General features: G+C 48.5%; 3 protein-coding genes across 9 annotated transcripts; 2 read left to right on the plus strand and 1 right to left on the minus strand.

Annotated features, from left to right (window-relative positions):
- Positions 1-1300: 1300 nt before the first annotated feature.
- On the plus strand, positions 1301-4864 carry LOC120644702. The gene is made up of 3 exons (XM_039921379.1): positions 1301-1768; positions 1896-2083; positions 3851-4864. The coding sequence occupies exons 1-3, from the start codon at positions 1321-1323 to the stop codon at positions 4490-4492; spliced, it is 1278 nt and encodes a 425-aa protein (XP_039777313.1). The 5' UTR covers positions 1301-1320; the 3' UTR covers positions 4493-4864.
- Positions 4865-6138: 1274 nt separating this feature from the next.
- Positions 6139-7068, minus strand: LOC120644703 (phytosulfokines 2-like). Its single transcript, XM_039921380.1, has 2 exons — positions 6794-7068; positions 6139-6649 (listed from the first exon to the last, which is right to left on the minus strand). The coding sequence occupies exons 1-2, from the start codon at positions 6938-6940 to the stop codon at positions 6473-6475; spliced, it is 324 nt and encodes a 107-aa protein (XP_039777314.1). The 5' UTR covers positions 6941-7068; the 3' UTR covers positions 6139-6472.
- A 1390-nt stretch (positions 7069-8458) lies between these two features.
- Positions 8459-13064, plus strand: LOC120644704 (serine/threonine-protein kinase-like protein At1g28390). 7 transcript variants are annotated; one of them, XR_005663925.1, is made up of 4 exons: positions 8459-8580; positions 8913-8985; positions 9103-9285; positions 10672-13064. XR_005663925.1 is itself a non-coding variant. In XM_039921386.1 (4 exons), exon 4 carries the CDS (start codon positions 10740-10742, stop codon positions 12825-12827), a length of 2088 nt encoding a protein of 695 aa, XP_039777320.1. In that variant the 5' UTR covers positions 8465-8580; positions 8851-9285; positions 9465-9757; positions 10672-10739; the 3' UTR covers positions 12828-13064. The 7 variants fall into 7 exon arrangements, 6 of the variants coding, with proteins under 6 accessions (XP_039777320.1, XP_039777321.1, XP_039777318.1 ...); XM_039921386.1 differs by adding an exon at positions 9465-9757 and having other exon boundaries at positions 8465-8580; positions 8851-9285; XM_039921384.1 differs by having other exon boundaries at positions 8467-8580; positions 8851-8985.
- Positions 13065-22548: the final 9484 nt, after the last annotated feature.

The following is a 22548-nucleotide window of genomic DNA, read 5'->3' on the forward strand; positions in this document are numbered from 1 at the left end:
ACTTGCATGTTTTACCTTTATAGATGTTAAATCTGTACACTTTGTTTATGGAAAAATCTGTACACCTGGAAATACTAAATATTTACTATTGATCCTTGATAAAAGTTGAAATAGTGGAGTTAACTTGCTTGATGAAGTTCAATATTAACGTGTATATCGATGGAAGTTTGTTGAATTCATCTTAGTTTGGTATACTGGTGTTGATTTCCCCTTCTTCCCTATTTTGAAATAGTTCGTGATATTTTGAGTCAATACATTACATGAATGTCCCATGTATTTCATCAATTATTCCCATATTACCATTTACCTATTTTTATAATTATATACTTTTTTCATATATAGTTTTATCTATTTTCACCACAACTAAGATGTTGCTGCTTGTTTTTACCGTATATAGTTTCTTAAAAATGGTTGTGGCAACTAAAATTTAGTGTGGTTATCTTTTTCGCAACATTGTTCTTTAACACGTGCGTACTGCATGTGCACCCTACTAGATTGTCTGGTTTTGAGGAGATTAGAGTGCATAATTTCTGATTTTGGAGTTAGGACTTTTTTTAAAAAAAATTGGTGACAAGTTATGGGGCAAAATGATTTTTTCTCTTTTTTTCTAACACAACGCACGTGCGTCTCTGCTAGTGGGGAGATGATGTTCTGATTATTTTCTTGATGTTGCAGTATATCATCTCGAATGTCACAGCCGGTGATTTTGCATATTGCAGCAAAAGCAAATTAAGATGTTTTCCGATGTTTCAATAGCTGATTTTGCAAAGTTGTAATTCTTAGAGAAAAACAAAGGATTTGGATCTAATGTTGCATGAAACATTGTTCATTTATTACTGTGAGAATTTATTTCTCTTACGATCTGTGGAAATCGGATCCCATCAAATATTTGATGTTGTAAAACTATGGTTGGATGTTGCATATTGTGTTTTTGCTTGTTCTAACGGACCGTTCCGGCGCTAGCAACCCCGCTCCAAGAACTATGTTTCTCACTTGCCCTCTGAGCAGGTACACTAATGCACTAGGTTGAATTTTACAGTTCAGAGCGTGCGGCTTTTGCGTGGGAATTATACACGATCTTTTTTTATAATATAAAGGAATTATTATTATTATTATTATTATTATTATTCACGATTTGTATAGAACAGCAGTGCAGTTTTACGCTTTACGACACCGAATACGTATTCACGTGCCCTTCTGCCTGCCGAAGTAATCTCCCCAACTGCCGGGCCCACCCGATAGTGAGAGGGCGCACGCGACAAGGTGCCCACCCACCTTCCCCACGGCCCCAAGCCTCCCGCTCCCCTGCCGCCGCCGGCAATGGCGTGGCTCGCGCGCTCCATCGCCAACTCCCTCCTCTCCCCCGAGGAGGACGAACCCAGCGGCACCGCCCCGGGCCCCTCCGCCGCCTCCTCCCCGCCGCGCGGCGTCCGCGAGGACCTCTCCGAGCTCACCGGCGCGCTCGCGACCCGCTTCCAGGGCCTCGCGTCCTTCCTCGCGGCCCCGGGCGAGGGCGCGCCGCGGGGGCCGGACCCGGCCGAGATCGCGGGCCGCTTCCGCGCCGGCCTCGCGCGGCTCCCGGGCCGCCAGGCCGTCGCGGATCTCGCCAAGATCGCCTCCTCGCTGCTGCCCCCGGAGGGCGACGCGGGCTGGGCGGAGGACGCCGTGGGGGTCACCGAGGAGGTGGTCGCCTTCGCGCGGGACGCCGCCATGCGGCACGAGCTCTGGCTCAACTTCCCCCTCCTCCCCGACGACGCCGACTCCGACGGTGGGTGTGTATCTTCATTGGCTCCCCATAAGGCAATGAAGAGCGGATTCGGTACTAATTTTATCCTTCAAAATCTCACTTATGATTTAGTGCTAATTTTGTGCTGCTCCGTTGATGCGAAGTGCAGATTTCGACATGACTGATGCGCAGCAGGACCACGCGCTGGCCGTCGAGAGCGTGGCGCCGGAGCTTGCTGATCTGCGGATCGAGCTCTGCCCCAGCCACATGAGCGAGGGCTGCTTCTGGAAGATATACTTCGTGCTGCTGCATCCTAAGCTCAGGAAGGAGGATGCCGAAATTCTGTCGACTCCACAGGTGATTTTCTTGGCATATGTTCTTTGAGTTAGCCATATGACCTCACTAAGTTAGCATCCTTCCATGATTTATTAATAAGTTCACTTGGACGAATGACAGCATAAACTTTGTTAGCCGAGGTGAGTAAAACAATGTGAATCAGATGTAGGATCAGATTAGTCATTAAATAGACACTGCATTGTGCAGCACATTGTTGATGTTTGCTATGTTGTATTTGGAATCATGGAAGATTGGGGTGGCAAGAAACTTAGCGCATGTGACTGTTAATTGCATTTTTTGTTTGATATATCTTTCACCTTAGGATTTGTGTCCTGGGAAGGCAGTCATGCTCATATGGCAGTACTAGGGATGGAAATATGACCAAAATGTACATAATAAATTTGTGTTTTTGTATAAAAAAAGAACTTTTTGTCATAGTTATGATTTCGGAAATAGTGAGAGATCAGCTCTAGGCATGTGTCTTCTTCAAATAAAATGAGAATTGTTTTGTTAACATGGTCAATAAATCATTGCCATATCTCTGTTGTTCAGTCTTTACATCAGCCAATGCTCCATCTGTAACATGGTCATCAGTACGACCTCACTTTGGGATTTGATTTCAAAATGTTCAGTTTCGGCTTTTGGCAATCATAAACATATGGTTGGCTAATTGGTCTCAAGCAGCAGATATATGTACATTCTCAAGCTTTGTGCTTCTGCCTTTCTGTTGGATAAGCTAATGAAGCCTGTACATACCAAGTGTATGTGTCAACAAGTGTGACAAATTTGTTATAGTCTGGATCCTCCTTTTTTGTGTCGGCTAACCTAGTGTAACCTTCCCATATTCCCTTCCTCCTGCCTAAAAGTGAATCTGATAATCATTTTTCTATCGCTACATTTACCTTCTTTTTCATTGCTGCGTTTGCTCTGCTTGAAATTATGAATTAATGGCAATTTTTCATTCTAATTGATAGACATCTATTTTGAATGGAGTTGAATTAAATAAATCACATGAAGTAGGCCCATAGTTTGCACTTGGCCCAGCAAAGGTACTATAGCTGAATTGATTCATTGTGATTGTTTGCCAGGCGTGCATGATTTAGAGATGGATATATGACAAAAAGTCTAATGGGTCATCAATGCATTAGTAATTTATGTTTCTGTTTTTACTTTCTTGCAAGTCATGATGGGGTTACCCATCCAAATGTGCCTTCTAGTTAGAAATTGCCCTAGCTTAGGCTGCACGCTGAAGCGATTTATTATATTCAACTAATTTTCTATAATAACTTATTGATTCGTTCAGTTTTAGCTGTTACTGTATTTCTATCAACTCAATCCCTTAGTACAGTTTTATTCGTATAGTGATGCTTTGCATGAGTCTGAACTCTGAAGTCTCTTATTAGTGGAATATAAAGTGAATAGAGGAAACATGTCAAACAGCAAAAAGTCAGAATTAGCCATCAAATGAATATTGACTCACTAAAAATCTTGAAACAGAAAGTGCAGTATGATGAGACTGATTTTCCTATATCCAAATAATTCGTGACACTTATTAGCCCTCACATGCATGCATGAGCCTTAAGAGGTGGATATTATATCAACAGAGAAAGTCATCTTCAATGGGCCCTCAATGCTTTAGTAGTTTCTGCTGATGATTTTGCTTTCCTGCTAGTCATGATGCTTAACCTTTTATTTGTTCTGACTGCACAAAAGATAAGCTGGTATCTGCCAGCTCATTACATTGTTTGCTAGCAAACTTCTTATCAGCTCCTGATTTCCTTGGCACAGATTTTGGAAGCTAGAGACAAGTTGTCACATGATTTGCAATATCAGACGAAGTTACAGAGCAGCAGTGAGGACACCGTACCTGTGCCTTTCAGCACTGTAGATGGCGCTTTAGCTTCTCCTGTAGAGGTTTTGGATGCCTTAAAGGGTCAAGCTGGCTCCGTGATGGCCACATCTTTTAGCAACATAGATCATGACATCCCTCAATCAACCAATCAGGAATTTCAATCAACTAATGCAACCAGTAATGCTGGATCTGTTTCTTCAGATAACATCAGCGGCAGTGTACCTGTACAGCTAGTCTCCATAGTGAAAGACGCTACTGTGGTGTCAGAGTCTACGATGGAAGAAAGCACACGTGATCTCTCAACAGAAGTTGCAGCAGAAGAAGAACAGAGCATGCAAATGTCTGAGATAGCATTGGTGGACAATTCTCCTCCTAAAGATGATCAACAGAAACAACCATTGGCTGACATCAATGAACAATCAGGAGTTGACATCCAGAAAGCTTATCATGACGAGGATGAGGATGATGGCGATGAATGGTTGGAGGAGACAGGTGGCCCAGGAAACACGATGATTCCAATTGCGGATGATGAAGATGTATCCTTCAGTGATCTAGAGGATGACGATGGTACAACATGACATCGCCAGGCGGGGCTTCATCATCCTCTTGAATTTGCGAAGCCGATCCCACTATACGGTCAAATGCAATGAGCTTGGAAGATGCCCACTGTACAGCCTCATACTCTCATGGGGCTGTTGTGACCAGCTGCTACTGTTGCATAATTTGCTGTGACCCTGGGATTTTACGGTGCATCATGGTTTTCACGGTACAAATATGCCCCCCCCCCCCATCTTCATACTCGTGGTCGTGGATTTAAGCTTGTGGTGTTAGTGACTGCTGTACAGTGTACATTCGATGTATTGGAATTTCGGATCAATACTCTGATTCCTCCAACCTCCCACCCTTAATTTACAATCTGGAATGACGAAATCAAACTCGCCTTACCTTTATCTTCACTAGAAAATGCCCTATCTTCCAGAGGGGGAAAAATGCAGTTCTTGTTACATGTATATGTCAGCAAATTCCCAACACTATGAGGCTTCATGATATATGCATGCTTACAATCCAATTACAGAAGTGCCCAAGTCCAAGACTGACCAAGCAAAACAACAAGAACACCAACCAGAAATTAGGCAAAATTTGGCCAAGCACCAGATTGGCCAAGCACCAGATTCGCCGACCGGAGAAGAATCTTTTCCTCATTCAATTTGCAAGTAAATTAAAGATCTTGTGGCGGAAACCATTGGCCGGTGCGCAGTTTAGCACGGCTGGATGCTGAATTTGGTGTGCTTGATTCAGCGACCAACAAGTTCACGAGTTAGCCCGTTAGGTGACGCAGACTTGAGCTGGGGGTCTACGTCGCCGTCCACTCACGAGGCAGCAAGTCCATGAACATGGCACAAGCGCCAAGAGTCACAGGCAGGCAGGGCTGTACTGCCGCTGGCATGCATTTTAATGGCAGCTTGTTGACGCCATTAGATTGGTGAGAATCTAGATCATGACGTAACGTCAAGGGATGTGCTTGATTGATTGGTGATTGCTCCATCATTGATCTGTTTAGCGTTGGGTCTGGGTGTTCCGTTTGAAGCATTCGTTTCAGTTCAAGTTTGTGGTATATATGTACTACCCCAAAAGAAAAGGCTACAAACTTATGAAGAAATACCACACCAATATTCATCCTTACAAACAAACGGAAGTTACTTTTCTGACTTTCGATTGTACTACTGGCAAATGAAATAAAAACTAGCCCAGTTGGTGTAGCAGTTGGCACCCTGCTGGATAGAGTTCCATCCCCCACGGGGCCAGATTTGTTGGTCGGAGGTGGCGCACTATATGTCTAAGGCTGGTCCAGTTTCACGTGGGCTGCGGTGCCGCTATGCATAAGTGGAGTGCGGATTCGGGAGTTTTCTCGATCTGCGTGAGAGGTTGTCTTCTATCTTAACCACAATGACTTCGGGGAAGTCTTTTAGTTTTACCACGACATTCCTTTAATTTTAACATAAAAGTGTGTCGATGAGAATTGATCCAATATAATAAGTAGTCATTGGGGCGATGATGTTGAGTCAATGCATAAACCAATTAACTTCTCCTATCAGTCCAAGATGAAAACAGTGAAGGAGGTTCGCGTCGGATCTGGAGAGCTCGGCGATCATGCATTCAGCCATCGGCCGAGATGGGACCAACATTCCCACATGTGTGCTGTTGCCCACGGCCGGCCTGCAACTGGAAGGAAGATCCCTTTGCCGTGTTCTTACTCAACGAGGTGAAGGGTCAGCAGATCGAGGGTACAATAATCTCCTGTCCCAGACAGCGAATTAACAACGACCAGTTCAGAGAAAAAGGGTTTACATTATGTCCATGCGCAACGACGGAGCGGCCTCGCAAAACTCATCAGATCATCATCATCACTAACACAGCCTTTTCCCAAGGATGTCATGATGCAGCCAGCATGAGCCCGGCCATGATCAGGATCGACATCGACACTGGATGGAATGGAAGGTTGCAGCGATATCTCAATCTGCCGATAAGGCAGCTGCGAGAGTTTGGAGTAGCTAGCTCTAGTTGTGGCCTCCTCCCTGGGTGTAGATGTAGTCGGTGTGCGCCACCAGCGTCCGCCTCACCAGGCACTCCTCCCCCTCCTCGGCTGCTTCGCCTCCTCCCCCTCCGCCGCCGCACGGGCCGTCGCCGTCGTCCGCCGCCGTGAATCCCGCCGCCTTCTCCTCCTCGCCGTCCACCTGCATGCACCAGACACATCAGCAGCAATTCATCAGCAGCAGCCATCTCTAACGCCATGCGTGGGCGGCGCGAGAAGCGAGATCGATCGAGCACACAGAGCTGCATGGCATTGAGCACAGATAGATCGAGCTCGCGCGGCGCACCTCTCCGCGCTGGCCCCGGAGCTCCGCGTGGCCTCTCGACGACCTCGCCACCGCCGGCGACTCCCGCGCCGCGTGGGCGACGGCGGAGAGGAGCAGGAGAGACAGCAGCAGCAGCGCGGCTCGCCGTGGCGGCGACGACGGCGCCATGGCTGGCTCTTGCCGCCGGTGGGTGTGGGTTCTTGGGCAGTGGGAGAGAGTGGTTGTGTGCTGCAGGTGGGATTTATGGGAGGCCGGTGGTTTGGAGTTGAGGGGGTTGGAAGGAAGAAGGCAGGCGAAAGAGCAAGGGGAGGCATGGCTTTAAAAGGAAGCGCATAAATGTACATGTAGGCCCCGTTTGGATCACTCATACCACACCTATCATAAAAGAGAATCTTACATATATAATATATTAAACCAAGTTTATTTAACTTTTCACGACGAATCTAATAACGGTAATTAATTATGATTAGCTAAGTAATGCTATAGTAACTAACCTCTAATCGTGCGGTCAAAAACCTCATTAAATTCGTCTCGCGAAGCACCGCAGGATTGTGGAGTTTGTTTTGTAAATTAACTTTATTTAGTACCCCTAATTATTGGTCAAAGTTTGCAATACTTCTTATCGCAAGCAAACCAAACAGGGCCGTAGCCAGGTCGTTGTAGCACCGTTTACAAGAATTTAAACAATTTTAAGTTGATCAAGTTTATTTGGTTAGATACTAATGTCTGCCGAGCCAAACTCATAGCAAGCTATTAAGATATTGGCTTACCGAAATCATAACATACTAAAATAAATGTTGGCAGGAAAGTTAGGTATCCATTTTGATTTAGTACCAAAATAAATGGTTAGTTACCATTGTTTTGGTCATAAATATTGAAGGGTCAAATTTTAGACATCAACTAATTGTAGCTAAATTTTATTGGCATACTCTTTTTTTTTGAGATCAGCTATACTCTAATTTTGACTCGGCAAAATTTGGCATCCAACCAACTAGGCTCTATATAAAAGTTCTAATATTTATATCTCCAAGAAGACTTAATATAAAAATATATTATATAATTAATCCAATACTTATTTTATAATATAAATATTAATACTGTTTTCTATAAATGTGAAATTATTTGACTCCTAAAGAATCGATAGTTCTGTTTTTTTTTTACGACTGATAGTTCCATTATTTCTAGAACGGAGGGAGTACGCAGTATGAATGCAGGGGCTCTCCAACGACGTACGCTCTTTTTCAGATGATGCGGTCATCTAGTCAGCAACTTGCATACGACAATGTGCTTTGAGAAGCAGATTGGAAAATAGCCAAACACTGGCCAGAAGACAACCAGAGGTATAAAAATTGAAGTTAAAGCAAACGGAGCGTTCAATCCAGCAACAATTGTGTTCTGAACTGGGCGTGTTCGTTGGGTTCAAATGTTCAAATCCATCAAGACAGTGGCATTCGGTCATGCCGACAAATTTGTTGACCATGCACATTCGGTCACGCCGACAAATTTGCTTCGGTTGTTTGATCTTTTTCTCTAAAATTCGGTTTATTTGAAAATAAACAGCCAGAACACATTGTTCCGGGCCCAACGCCGCAACCCACACGGCCTCACAAGCCCGGCCCACTCTTGCTCTCTCTTTTCCCGTTGCCCGGCCCACCCGCTTGCCAGAATCCTCTCCGGCCGCCGGAGCGCGAGGCTCGCCGTCGGCCGCCGCATCCATGCCTCGCCGCCGGCTTCCGGCCGCCCCCCTACTCCGCATCGACGGGCGCCGCGTCCCAGCCATCCGCTCCAGGCGCCGCCCCCTCGCCTCGGTACCGCCCTTCCAATCTCGATCCAAGAACCAACCATGGCTATCCTTTTCTTTCTCCTGTCCCTTTTTTTTTTTTGGCACGAACGCCAGCCCTGGCTAGCTAAGCCTACGGATTTCCAACACCCCTGAACTGAAACCCTGTCTGATGTAGTGATGTTCTCTAATAAAATGATTAAATCTTGTGTGGACAATGATTAGTGATTAGTCCTTTGCTCGTCGTTAGCAACCTGCCGACACTTGACCGCGTCCTACACTGCGGCGCTTTCTGCAGGCACCACTGCTGCATCCACGAAATTCGCCTTGGGAGATCAGTTGACCGGTTCCTCCGTGCAGGATGTGTATGCATCGACCGGTTGGCTGCTTCCGTGAAGATTCTCGAAGAGAAGAGGACAGGTTCGGCCACGTGGTAGGTTGGATCCCAGCGGCAACTCGTACCACAAGCTCACTCTTGTCCAAACTCCGAAGTCACGGTCAGCTCGTTTGGGTTTCCAAGCTATAAATATTGTTATCGTTGAATCTGAAGGTTCCTTTGCTGCGGAGGAAAGGAAAAGTCATCAGGACGGCGGGTGCCGAAGCTCAGCTCGAGGGGGCAGAGAGAAATCCCCTCGCTGCCGGAGAAGTCGGTCCTGGCGGCCGTCGCCGGAGCGGAGGACCTTCATCCTGAAAACTGGTGGAAGCCTTCGCTGAGGTGTGCTTGGTTGCTTTGGTATGTTTGGCTCCATCACTAGTCACTAGTGTCTTCCTTCTTGATTTTTCTCTTCAAGATATACCTTCTGTAGGTAGTATATAGATTACCTGGCTGCGCCGAATCGATATGCTGTTAGGTATTCTGAAACTGGATTGGGGTGATTCAGGTTAGTTTGATGTTTTGAGCTCATCTTGCAGAACAGCATGTGTATGGTAAACATGTAGCACAAAACCACTTGTGCCATGTTCTTTTGCACAAAACCTCGTGATGGAGATGGTTGTCTAGTAGCACAAAGCAGGATGGTTTACAATCCTCATTCCAAGTGACTGAGCACACACATGGGGTGCTGTAATAGCTTCAAGCTTGCACTGCATGTCAGAAGGATGGAAACCCACTAGACATCTTCACCTTGCCTGGTGAGAGATAAATGCCAGCGCAACGCCAGGGTGCTGAAGACCAAGGCTGCAACTTGCCCTGGTGTGGATTTCGGGTATGGGAGGCCAGCATGTAGAGCACTATATGGTTATGAGGTGGGGGTTCTTGATTAGGCTACTAAGGGGATTTGTGGGTCTTTGCCTCTTTGGTTGGCTGAGTTTAGCTAGATTTGTTATATTGGATTATCTGACTGGCAACTGAGTGTCTTTCTACGAGTTTGTTAATAGATTTGAGGTTTTCTTTGATTACCTTTAGGAATTTTTTGATCTGTATCTTAATATGGTAATTTACTCACTAAATTGGGTCAAATGGGGTGAACAACGATAGTCCAACATCCACCCTCACCCTCTCCTGATGCATGCTTCAAGTTGTGCAGCTGTGGATAGCAACATCCCTGTTACACTCACAAGTGTCCACCAATTCACTCTTCTCCAACACAATATCAGCCCTCCATTGCCAGCAACTGTGCTTGCTTGAAATGTAGAGTGCTAAAATATGAAGTTTTCTCATGTGTTTTGTGCACAAAAATACAAACATGTGCTTTTGTGTCATAAGTTTGCTCTATACCTGTGAAATTTGCTATATTGTTTCTATCAAAATAATTTAGAACAATTGATTGTATGACTAACGATCTAATCCTTTTGGACCTTAAACTTCAGTTCAAATAGCTAAGCTAGAAGGTCTTACTTGAATTGCTCTGATGTCTGTCTATACTTGAATTGCTCTGATGTCTGTCTAACTTGGGTAACGGATCTTCCATTCTCCCACTAGTTGAATGCCTAAAAAAGCTGTCCCATAGTCCATAGAGATAGTAAATCGTGAGAAGTACTGCTAACCAAGTTGAGTCTATATGGAAATGATTGGACCAAATTAAATTTTATGCTGCCTGAAAACATATTTTAAATATATTAATATCACTATTGATTTTTGAATGTTTCCTTATCATATTTTCTATTTTTATTTTGGCAGAGACAGTGCACTCAACATTGAGGGATCTGTAATGTTGGCATACAACAGTACTTGCAGAAAATAAGATTATGACCGGAAATATCACACAATGCGATGATAAGTTGAAGTTTGAAGTAGACATCAATGAGAATATTAAGGTTTTCACAGAAGATGAGATTAAACGGATTACTTGCAACTTTAGCATCCCCATTGGACAAGGTGGTTTTGGAGAAGTGTATAAAGGGATTCTTGATGATGACTATGATCTTGTTGCAGTGAAGAGATATATCAGCAAAGATTTAAGAAAAGAGTTCATGGAAGAAGTAAGCATCCATAGTCAAATATGTCACAAAAATGTGGTGGAGCTCATAGGCTATTGCATTGGGGAAAGTACTCTAATGATTGTTACTAAGTATATCTCCAAAGGAAACCTTGATGACATACTCTACAACAGTAACATTTCCATCCCTTTGGATGCAAGACTGGGTATCGCTATAGGGTGTGCAGAAGCATTGAGCTACATGCATTCAATGCATTTATCAAGTGACAGCCTTGTTTGCCATGGTGATATTAAGCCTGCCAACATACTTCTAGATGGCAATCTGACAGCAAAATTGTCGGACTTTGGAGTGTCAAGGCTTCTTGCAGGTGGTGTCACTCAGTACACTGAGCATATAAAAGGAAGCATGTCTTACATGGACCCAATATACTTCCATGAGGGATGTCTTACTCCGAGGAGTGATGTTTATAGTTTTGGAATGGTTCTCTGGGAACTATTAGCCCGAGAAAGGTTAAGAAATGGTGGCGCTAATCTTATTGGATCTTTCAGTAAAGCCTGTGCCAATGGGAAAGGTAGAGAAATATTTGATGCTGCAATAGTAAATGAGAACAATATGAAGATTCTAAAAGAAATGAGGAGATTGGCGACTGACTGTCTAACACTGGAAATTCATAAACGTCCTCAGATGAATGCTGTGGCAAAACGTCTTCGGATACTTAAAAAACAGTTAAGGGACATACATGAAAAATATTCTAAACCCATTTTGGCATCGCACCACTCATGGTGCAAAAACTACAACCAGGACATTACCATGCCCAGTCCCAGCTATAATTCTAGGATTCAGCTTAAGAAGACTTTGAGCATTTTCAAAAGAAATCTTAGCAATTCTAAGATTCTACCGGAAGTCGGCAATGTGAGAATTTTCACACATGAGGAGCTAAATGAAGTCACTCATAATTACTCGTATCTACTCAGTGGTGGTACTTCGGGTAAGGTTTACAAAGGAACTCTTGAGGACAATACAGTGGTAGCGGTGAGGATATTTTCTGAGGTACTTGAGGGCTTTGAAGAGGCATTTATCAACGGAGGGATGATCCTTTCTCAAACTATCCACAAGAACATCATCAGACTATTGGGTTATTGCTTGGATACCGATTGTCCAGCTTTCGTGTATGAGTATGCTGCTAGAGGTAGCCTCTCTGACGTTCTAGATGGACATGCAGATTTCCCACTACATTTTCGTGTGAAGATTGCAGTTCAGACAGCAGAAGCATTGGAATACCTCCATTCCTCAGCAACTGGTATCATCAGACATGGTTATGTTGTACCATCCAAGATACTTCTTGATGACAATTTCACGCCGAAGCTGACAGGCTTTTCATGGGCACGGAGGCTTATCATGGAAAGCAACATTACTGTCAGTGATGATGTAATTTGTAGTCGATTTCCCTCAAGTGGGCTCAACAAGGATCCAATTCATGATCAGTATGTGTTACTCAAATTGAAAACCGATGTATACCAGTTTGGTGTTCTTCTCTTGACGCTCATCAGTAGGAAGAACTTCATATTTTACGCGGATCATGATCACCTCATCTTACAATTCCTCACAGCTTACAAGGTAGATAACATTGGAACGGCATTTTTTGATGATGACATCATAGCTCATGCTGAAGATGTCGCTCTCCTTGAAGAGATCGGGAGACTGTCACTGAAATGTGTTTGTTTGGAAATAGATCAGAGACCAACAATGAAGGAAGTGGCAGAACACCTTCGGGTAATTAGGAGATCATGGAACAAGTGCTCGGCAGAGGGAGCTACGCTAACACTGGTGTCTGAAACCGCCGATGCTGAAGGCACTAGACCTGACCGGCCACTTGATTCAGATATCAGAGATTGATCCAAAGTGATTGTGTACATACTGTGTGTGACCTGTTGTATTGTTATTCAGAACATCTTGCCCGCACTGCAACTTGGGTTGCCCATTGTGCTGTCAGTCAGATGCTATTATCTGAACTTTCATGCAATCTGCATCCCATACTGTCGATTACTTAATGTTATCTGAACCTGTTCAACTAATAGATGTAGAATATTTATTTATTTATGTTCAGTGCTCGTAGTGGTGCTTCCCTAAGCATATGAAATGTGCAGAAATATGATGAATAGAGGTGATCTTTTATTCAGATGAAGGCTACTCCATTGTTGGTCTGGTCGTGCCGCGAGCGAGCAAACGTTACGGTTTATGTGGACTAAGGATACGGTTTTGATGAATGTACTGTAATTTGGTTTGCACTGCTCTCAGGAGAACGTCTTTTACTTTTGGTAGGCTGTAATATTCAGAAATATACATTTGAGCTGCCAATAAATGCACCCAAACATATGTTATCCTTTGCCAAAAAAAAGGTATGGTACCAACTATCAAATACATGAAGAAATAGCTGCAGTGCTGCATTTATTTTTTTCTTTTTATTACTATATACACCCATCGATATCAATAAAACACAAGAAATAAAAGAAAATGCTCGATGATTCTTATCAGAGGCGCACAATTCATCAAATCACACTTCCTACATAATCGCAAAAATCGGATAAATACTAGGAAAATACTTTTTTTTTTAGAAATACTAGGAAAATAATAAACCAGTCACATTTAGAACCCAAGAATTTCGCGGTGTGGCCTTAAATATGAGAATGTTAGCCTGGCCAGCGGCCCATCATCTAAACCCCAATCTCGCAGGCTCGGCCCACAGATTATCGCTTTCCTTGTCCCTCTCGCCGAAATCTTCAGCCCGCCTCGGAGAAATAGGCTTTGACTGTAGCTAAAAAATGTTTTTGCATTTGTAATAAATGAGACAATATACACGTGTATCAGTGGATATAGAAGTTTTGATATTCCTTATCAAAACATATAATTTTTGCTTATCTTATCTTTTAAATAAATGAGTCAAAACAATTTTTGCTGTTGCCAAAAGATATCCATTAAACTCTGGATCAATATATATATTCGTGAAGCTAAGTAAGATATGATGCTAAACATATAATTTAGTAGCCAAAAAGGTAAATAATACACCTAAAGATATAGTTCCAATACACGAAGATATAGTTCCAGTGATCATTTATTATTTTTCCTTTTTAGCACTAGTCATATCTTTTTAGATAAAGAGATGTCCCGGCCTTGAACACTCTCAAGAGAGAGTGTCTACAGCCAAAAGAGGGATTAGACCCTCGAGTTACAAGAGTTTTTAGACTCTAAACCTCAAATGAGGGCTTTCACGAAAACAAAAGAAACTGAAGAACAAAAACAAAAAAGCTAGAAGACTAAGCTTCAATCTTCTTCTTCGTTCTTGTTTTTCAATCTTGCAACGTCTTTCCACAGCACTAGTCCATCACATCACTGTCTGCTTAGAAACTTGATGTCCAGATCATCTGTGCTCATCATGTCTCTTCACGTGAACCTCCACCTTTGGAAACTCCGAAAGCGACGCCTCCAACGAAGAAGCCACGCCGAAGGCGCCATGGTCGCCATTTTTTTGGTTTTCACCGGACGAAGATACAGGAGGTATAATGATGACGCCCCCAAGAAGAAAACAACACCTATAGGCGTTGTCTTCATCAGCACCAGCACAATGCCAAGCAAGATTTTCGCCAGAAATCCTCCCGCTCCTCAGCCAAGAAGAAGGTTGCTGCCGCCAGGAGACAATGGTCCTCCAGTTGGAGCTTAGTCCAATAGACGCCGGTTGCACGCACGCAATCACCGCCGTGTGTCGACGGAGCCGCGGGCCGCCGCCGCCAACACAGACACGCTCACCGGCGATGCGCAGGGGAGGACCCCGCCCACCGCCGCCGAACCTCAACGGCCTGAGCCGCCGCCGCCGGCCGCCGAGCCCCCGCCACGGGGGGCCTTGCCAGGCCGCCGGCCGCCGGACACCAGCCACGAGGACAGGCCAGACCAGAGCGGCGCACCCACCAGGGGCGCTCAAGCCAACGGTCCGCCTCCCATGGCCAAAAAGCACATCCCTTTGCCGGAGGCCGGCCCTTCGCTGCCCCCACGAAACAGCAGCGCAGGGGTGTCGAGGAGTAGGCAGGGGAGGGGCCCGACAACAAGGTGGGGTGGCCCCCTGGGGGCACAGCACGGCCATGGCGCAGCGGCCACCTCAGTAGCAGATCCAGGAGGGGCTGCCCAAGGAGCACTAGATCCGCCCCCGTAGAGAGCAAATCGAGTCATCGTCGAGCACCATGGACGTCCGCAGCACATGGGCGGAGCTCGTTGAGATGCCATGGATGGGGATCGAGGGGGAGAGAGTTGTGATGGGGAAGACGGAGAGGCCCCGCCGCCGCCATCCTGGCACACACCCGGACTTCCGGCGTGGTACTCCGGCGATGGCGAGGGGCAGGGAGGAGGAGGTGGGGAGGTTGGGGAGAGGACAGGACAGTCCCGCCCGAGCCGCCCTCGAGGCAGGCCCGGCCCTGAGGGGGGTCGAGCTGTGCAGCTGCCCCGGGCCCCCAAAACCAAGGGGCCCCTGCCCATGTATAGAGGCTGCAGGTGTAGTATAGAGACTACACGTATTTTCCGCTTAAGCTGTAGTTTGCAAGCCAGGCCCCCTATGGACTAGCGCAACAACATCCGGATAGTATGGGGCACCAGGTTTGCACGTTCGCCCACAACACAATGTGGCAAACACAAGTGCATGACTGGGTGAACTCCGCTGATCCTCTAGACTTATCACCACATCTAATCTAATCTTATAACTCCCTCGCGACTATTTCTAAAATAAGCAATGATTTATGTCAATCACTATCTTCTATTTCTAAAAGAAACAACAAGCTATAATGTATGCATTAGCAACGCATAGACATATTTGCTACTCCCTCGGTCCCATGAAAAATGCAATCCCGCTTTTGAAAAAAAATCCTACAAACAATGTAATTCTAGATATTGGATCTCAAGTATACCTTCCTAATTAAGTGGTCAGATTTGAAATACTTGCCAAAACTAACTGCATGTGGCAAACAAATAAGGGTATTAGGATTTTTTCATGCTACCACTAATCTGTTTGAAAAAAATCTAGAATTACACTTTTCATGGGACCGAGGGAGTAGTTAATGTTACTGTATTACAAACAACAAGCAATAATGTATGTATTAATCGCCGGCCATAGCAACACATATGTATATTTGCTACTTAGTAATATTATTATTATTGGGCCTCTTATTTTGATTTGGCCCCCGGCCACCCAAATCTCAGGACCGGGCCTGCCTCGAGGGCGACGCGGGGGTGGTGGGGAAGACGGAGCGTCAGGCACTAGTCATATCTATTAGTAAATAAACATGATGAGCAAATACAAAAGGCTCGATTATTCTATATAAATAAAGCACCCGCGTGCAAATTGGAGAATAATCATAATCACTGAGCAACAAGCCAACAATTCACTAGCTAGCCTCATGTCCCTGCGGCGGGCAGCGTGCTCCATGTCCAGGAAGACCCTCGTCGTCTTCCTCCTCACGCCGCCGCTGATGGCTCTCCTCGCCGCTGGTGTGCCGGGGGGCAGCAGCTCCCCACCGGAGGGAGCGAAGAAGACCCTGCAAGAGCCGTGCGCTAGGGTTAGCTACTGCACGGACTACGACTGCGTCAACATGTGCTACAAGCTGGGGTACAATTGGCACTGGGCCAAGTGTATCCTGGACGACGGCAAGTACCACTGCTGCTGTAACCCTCACAAGCCTCCCTCCGAGCAAATGATGAATTATTGATGCATGCATGATTCATCAGCAACAGCAACTGGTGTTTTGTTAGTTAATGAGAAAAGCTTACGCGATGCGTGATTGAACAACAACAGCTCATCTTGCATGCATTTTCAATTGAGATGCGTCGGCTTGTAGGCTAGTGGTTACAAAATCCTAGGGGGAACAAATTTTCTAGGATACAGTGTTGTGTTTTTAGTAATAGACGATGTTCCCGTTAATAGCGACACTACTATAAAAATGGATTAACCGCGACCTTTACAAATGACCTCGGAGGCGGATAGAAAAAATAAACACCTCAGTTAACGGGAGCAGTTATTGTAAAATAGACCGCCTCCTAAAATATACCTATTTTTCGGAGGCGGACAACTTATTGGAACCGCCTCGGTTAATTCATGCCCAACCCTAAAAGCCCAACCCAGCCCGACCCCTCCTCATCTCTCTCTCCCCACACCTCACACTTCTCCTCACGCCCACTTCTCTCTGGACTCAGATTCAGTAACATTGCTATGGCATGTCAGGATGTAACATTCTGGAGCCTTCAAAACGAATCCAACGATCCGCTGCGCCGGCCCACTCCAGCACCTCCGTTTTCATCCCCAGACTCCATTTTCCCTTTCCCTCCCGTTCCCTCCCGTTTACAACCACCCGAGCGGCCGTACGCCACCGCTAAGTGCTCGCCGATGCGCACGGCGCGCTGGCGGCTTCGCTCGCCGCCGCCGCGCTCCACCTCCTCCTCGCGGCCCAGCCGCCGCCGCTCGCGCTCCCCGCCGCGCCCAAGGATGCAGCCGCCGACTCCAGCGACTCCCCCACCGCCGCCGTCCACGCCAACGCCAGCTACAGCCATGCGCCGCCGCTGCTCCCCGGGGCCACGGAGCCTGATCGGCTTGCTCGCGCCCGTATAGCAGGAGGACTCTTCCTCGTGTGCTGCCCCATCTTCGCCGCCATAGTCTCCGTCGCCGTCACGCTCTCGTGGGTCGCGCAGCTCCAGGCCCTCTCCTTCATCGAGGCGCGCCTCCGGCCTGCGCCACGCTCGACGAGTACCTCCAGCAAGAGGCCTGCCTCGGCAAGGTGCGCAGCATCTCCCCGCTCACGCTGTAGACCTGCTCCATCGGCCCGCACGCAGAGGAGTTCTCCTGGGTGTCGCCGCCGCCGCTCTCTCCGAATCCCGCGCAGTAGAGGCGAGGGCACTTTGCCGGAGCTGGGAGGCGGGCTCGTCGTCGTGAGTGGGGAGGCCGAAGCGGGCCGCCGCCGCACGCGTGGAGGCAGGCTCGCCCCCCTCCCGCCAGGCCACCGCGAGCGGAGAGGCAGCGGCGGGCGCCGGGCTGGGCGCGTAGCCGTAGCCGACGACGTACCCGTAATGCAGGTACGGGAGCGCGTGCGGGTGCCGGTGGTGGTCTTGGCGGCGGTGGGGCGGCGTGGAGGGCGCGGAACCGAGCTCGGAGTCGAAGGACGGCGCAAAGTTGATGTGCGACGAGGAGTGTGGCGGCGAGGCGGCAGGCCGCTGCATCAGAGCGGTGGCGTCCTTGCGCGGCAGCGAGCGGCGGCGGCCAGGCCGCAAGGAGAACGTGGAGCGCGGCGCTGCGCCGGCGGAGGCGAGCGAGTCCGCCAGCGCGTCGTGCGCGTAGCGATAGCAGGATGAAAACAGAGTATGGGGAAAACAGAGTATGGGGATAAAAACGGACGTGACGGGTGGGCCGGTGCAGCGGATCGTTGGATTCGTTTTGAAGGCTGCAGATCGTCAAATGTTACACTGTGACATGCCATAGCAATGTTACTGAATCTGCGTCCCTTCTCTCTCTCTCTCTCTCTCTCCCTCCCACTTCTCTCCTATCGGCGCGGCCGGGCACAGGGGCGCCTCCTCCCTGCTGCTCCTCGCGGCGGCCGCGTCGGGGTGAGATGTGGCGCCTGCGGCCTGCACCCGCAGTCGCAGCGGCCAAGTCCAGGGGCGGCATAGCTGGGGACGCCGGATCCGGGCTGCCCGAGGCCGGATCTACGAGGCGACGCGACTGGGGAGGCCGGATCTGCGCGGCAGTGCGGCCAGGGAGACCAGATCCGCGCGGCGGCGCAACTGGGAAGTCCGGATCTGCGCGGCCCGGCGCGGCGGCTCGTGGGGGGCGCGGCCCCTCCGGCGACCAGGGGCTAGATCCGGGGAGCAGGGGCCGGATCCGGCCTCCCCCGGCAGCACCGACGGCGGTCTCCCCCACGAATCCGGCCAGCCCGTGGAGCGGCGAGTGCATGGACGTGGAGCCATGCATGTGTCCGAGGTGGTTGGGTTTAGTCGCCTTGGAAAATCATTTAAGTTTTTTGTAGTAGTGCGAGGGCATGTGATGACGTCGTTAATCTTGAGAATTCTTTGGCTCGGTTTTCGAAAATGCTCATAGGGATAGTGCTTGCGTATGTATATTCTTAGGAGTGAGTGTGCACATGTTGTGAATGTCTGAGTTGTACTGTATAATCTTAGAAAAACATAAACATTCACAAATGAGTCAATTTACATGTTTATCATATACAGAACATTCTATTATTCCATCCTCTCCAGTGACGAAACTGGAAAGAAATTTAAAGGGGCCGGAGTGGGACAAACTCCGATAATATTTGTATGTACTAAAATTTTACAATTCTCACTAATTTTATGACAAAAAAGTCTATTTTTGGCCATCCAATTATCGCCCGAATTTGATTTTAGCCATGCAACTCCAAAACCGTCTATCCTTGACCATCCAAGTATCAAAACCATTCACATTTGGCCATCCGGTAGTTTTGCTAGGTGGTTTCGCTAACGTTCTTGACATGTGGTAGTGGAGCCCACATGTCAGCTCATTTTTCTCTCTTCTCTCTCCGTTCCTTCTCTCCCACCTCTCTTTCTTTCCCACGACGGCGCCTGCGCTGCCAGACCAACTTGGGCCCGACTTGGTCGCCGCTGCTGGCTCGCTAGCATGCCGCCGCGGACCACGCCTGCCCCGCGTGGGCAAATCCTAGGGCGCAGCAACATCTAGGTCCCGACGTCCCACCCGCCGCCTGCCACGGTGACGCGTTCAAACGATGACGACGGGTATGAGTGCACGAAGTCGTCGAACCCCACCTTGCCGGAGCACGCCGGCGGCAGCGGCGACGGCTCAGGAACTACCCCAGCCTCCCCGCCGTCCAAGTACCCTGCCACCTCCCACATCATCAGCCGCATCGCCAGCGACGAGTGCAAGCACCAGAGCCCCATCTTCACCGCATTCACCGCCGCTGCCACCTCCCCGGCATCGTACGCGCCGCCGAGCCGGGGGTCCACCACCTTCTTCACATCCCCGGCCGCGTACCACTCCCATGCCCACTCGGTGAGCACCAGCTCCGCAAGCGTTGCGCGCGGCTCGACGGCGCCCGGCTACCACCTCCAGCAGTAGTGTACTGAACACGAACACGTCGATGGCCCCCGCCGTTCCCACTTGTTGGTGGAGAGAGCTTCTGGAACAGACGAACACTACAATAGTGAAGGAGCGCACCAGTCGAAGTGAACAACTCCAAGCCAGAAACGAGGCTTCGCACAGTAAATTGGATTCTCTCTCTGTATTCAATGTGTCCCATCAATGTACAGGGGTCGGGTATTTATAGGTGACGGTTCACTACCACCCTCCGCTATTACACCGTAATGCCCCCTAACAACTATATTCCCGGAATATTCCCAGGGTACAACCGTATTTTACATCATTTGGTAAATTACATCCGAGCCTCTTCTGCCCATTGGGCCCATTACAGCCCATTGGGCCCATTACAAGATTCCCTGCGCGGCTTTCGAAGCGCTTACTCTCCGACGCCTTCCCTTCTGGTCTTCGACTTCGCAGTCGGCGCCCTGGTCTTCGCCGTAGGCGCCTCGGTCTTCGCCTCTCTTCGCTTCTCTTCGTCTTCGCCTGTGACGAACCGGTCTTCACCATAGGCGCCTTGGTCTTCGCCACTCTTCGCTTCTCTTCGTCTTCGCCTGTGAGGAACCGGTCTTCGCCGTAGGCGCCTTGGTCTTCGCCACTCTTCGCTTCTCTTCGTCTTCGCCTGTGGCGAACCGATCTTCGCCGTACGCACCTCGGTCTTCGACCGAAGCCTGAAACCCTTTGACTGCTCAGCTTGCCGAGCCGGGAGGAGACCTTGTCATTGCATTCAAATTGCGCGCGGGCCTTCGGTCGATGGCCGAAGGTGGTGCCCCCAACAGTAGCCCCTCAGAGTCGTTGCCCATCCTTGGAGGGGCGATGACTTCGACTTCTTTTCTCGAAGCGCCACCGTTCGGGCCTCGACCGATCGCTTCGCGGTCCGTCGAGGACTGAGTCTTTTCAGTTCACCTGCTGAGCAACGGACCAGACATCGAGGCATATTAAATGCATTAAAGAGTTAATCAGAATTAACTTGACTTTTTCTTTGACGCATCGCACGAGGTTTCCGGTGCGAAAATCCGACATTGCCCTTCCCCGCGCGATCCCTCCGCGAGAATTCTGGAGGGGTAAAACAGATTTTTCACACCCCCCTCCTATATAAGTGGGGGTGATCAGGCGGGGGACGATACGCTTTCTTTGCTTTCCGGCGCCGAACTCCCTTGCTTCACTCTGCTTTTGTGCCTCTTCGTCTCAGTTTTAGCTCCTCTCCCATCGTTTGCGCCACAGCGAACTCGCTTGGTCCTGCGAAGGCTCCGAAGAAGAGCAAGTTGCTGCCTACCACCTTCTTCGGTCCGACGAAGATGACTCTAGCGATGCTTGGAGAAATGGAGAACCAAGGGGTACTGAATCCTGGCCTTGGACGTGTTCCACCGGAGACGGACACCTACGCGAAGCCAAGAGAAGACGAAGTGGTCATCTTCAAGGACTTCTTTCCTGCTGGGCTTCGCTTCCCCCTCGATCCCGCTGTCGTCGACATCTTTGCCCGGTACGGCGTCTTCCTACACCACATGACCCCAAACTCTTTCGCCCGCGTCAACCTTTTCATGTGGTTGTCGAAGACCTGCCACCTCGCCCCGACCCCGGAGAACTTCGCTCGGGTGATGCGGGTGCACTACCAGCCGAAGAGCATCTCCGTTCATGGCTCTGACGGTGTCTCAACGGAGATGGAGCCACAGTACGGGTGCTACACCTTCGCCTTTCAACATACTACTCCCAGCCCCGTTGGGGCGTCGAAGAATAAGTGGCCGGGGACTGGTCTTTGTTCCGGTTTTACCACAAGGTGCCCCTCGACCCGGAGATGAAGTGCCACCCTTTGGTTGTTCAGAAGCTTGGAAATTTGGGCGACACCCCGAAGGTTGACGTGGCTCGCATCCCTGCGAATGAAGCCTTCATGACTGTCCTTCGTGAGGTGTCAAAAGTGCTCAGCATGCGTGACATAACAGAAGAGTTCGTCGCATGCGGGTGTTTCCCCCTCAGAGAGGGCTGGACCATTCTCCTGGGCTCCTTCGGAGAGGGAAGTTTATGGGCTTCCGATGCCCAACTTTAGCGAAGCCTTCGGACTTCGAAAAGAATGTAAGTTTTTTTTTGCGAGGATAATAAGAACTTTTTTCTTTGTTTTCAGAAATAGAGTAGCGGAGGTGGAGACCCGCACTGATGAGATGCTTGAACTAGTGTCCGGCAATGAATATAACTTGCTTCTGTCCAAACTTGCTGGGCGCGCGAGGCAAATCGGGTGTTTTCTTCTTCGGCATCGAAGCCCCTCAGCGTGCTGTCGAAGCTCTTCTCGCTGTTCAAAAGCAGCGGGAAAAGCTGGAGGCACCGGTGGCTCACTGTCACACTTGAGAAGAAAAAACGGGAAAAAGGGGGGGCTCTGGCCCTGGCGGAGGGGAAATGCTCGAAGCTTCTAGATTTCCTGACTTCCTCGCCCTTCGCAACGCTAGGGAGTCCGAAGACAACGGGGGAGACGGA

Source organism: Panicum virgatum, chromosome 8K, assembly GCF_016808335.1.
Source record: "Panicum virgatum strain AP13 chromosome 8K, P.virgatum_v5, whole genome shotgun sequence".
NCBI classification, from domain to species: domain Eukaryota; kingdom Viridiplantae; phylum Streptophyta; class Magnoliopsida; order Poales; family Poaceae; genus Panicum; species Panicum virgatum.

What these genes read in the sequence shown, in the direction of transcription:
- LOC120644702 (XM_039921379.1), top strand. Translation starts at nt 1,321, where the DNA reads ATGGCGTGGCTCGCGCGCTCCATCGCCAACTCCCTCCTCTCCCCCGAG. An exon ending in CGACGACGCCGACTCCGACG is followed by an intron (nt 1,769 to 1,895) that starts GTGGGTGTGTAT and finishes TGCGAAGTGCAG; the next exon opens with ATTTCGACATGACTGATGCG. An exon ending in AAATTCTGTCGACTCCACAG is followed by an intron (nt 2,084 to 3,850) that starts GTGATTTTCTTG and finishes TCCTTGGCACAG; the next exon opens with ATTTTGGAAGCTAGAGACAA.
- LOC120644703 (XM_039921380.1), bottom strand. Translation starts at nt 6,940, where the DNA reads ATGGCGCCGTCGTCGCCGCCACGGCGAGCCGCGCTGCTGCTGCTGTCT. An exon ending in TCCGGGGCCAGCGCGGAGAG is followed by an intron (nt 6,650 to 6,793) that starts GTGCGCCGCGCG and finishes TGGTGCATGCAG; the next exon opens with GTGGACGGCGAGGAGGAGAA.
- LOC120644704 (XM_039921386.1), top strand. Translation starts at nt 10,740, where the DNA reads ATGACCGGAAATATCACACAATGCGATGATAAGTTGAAGTTTGAAGTA.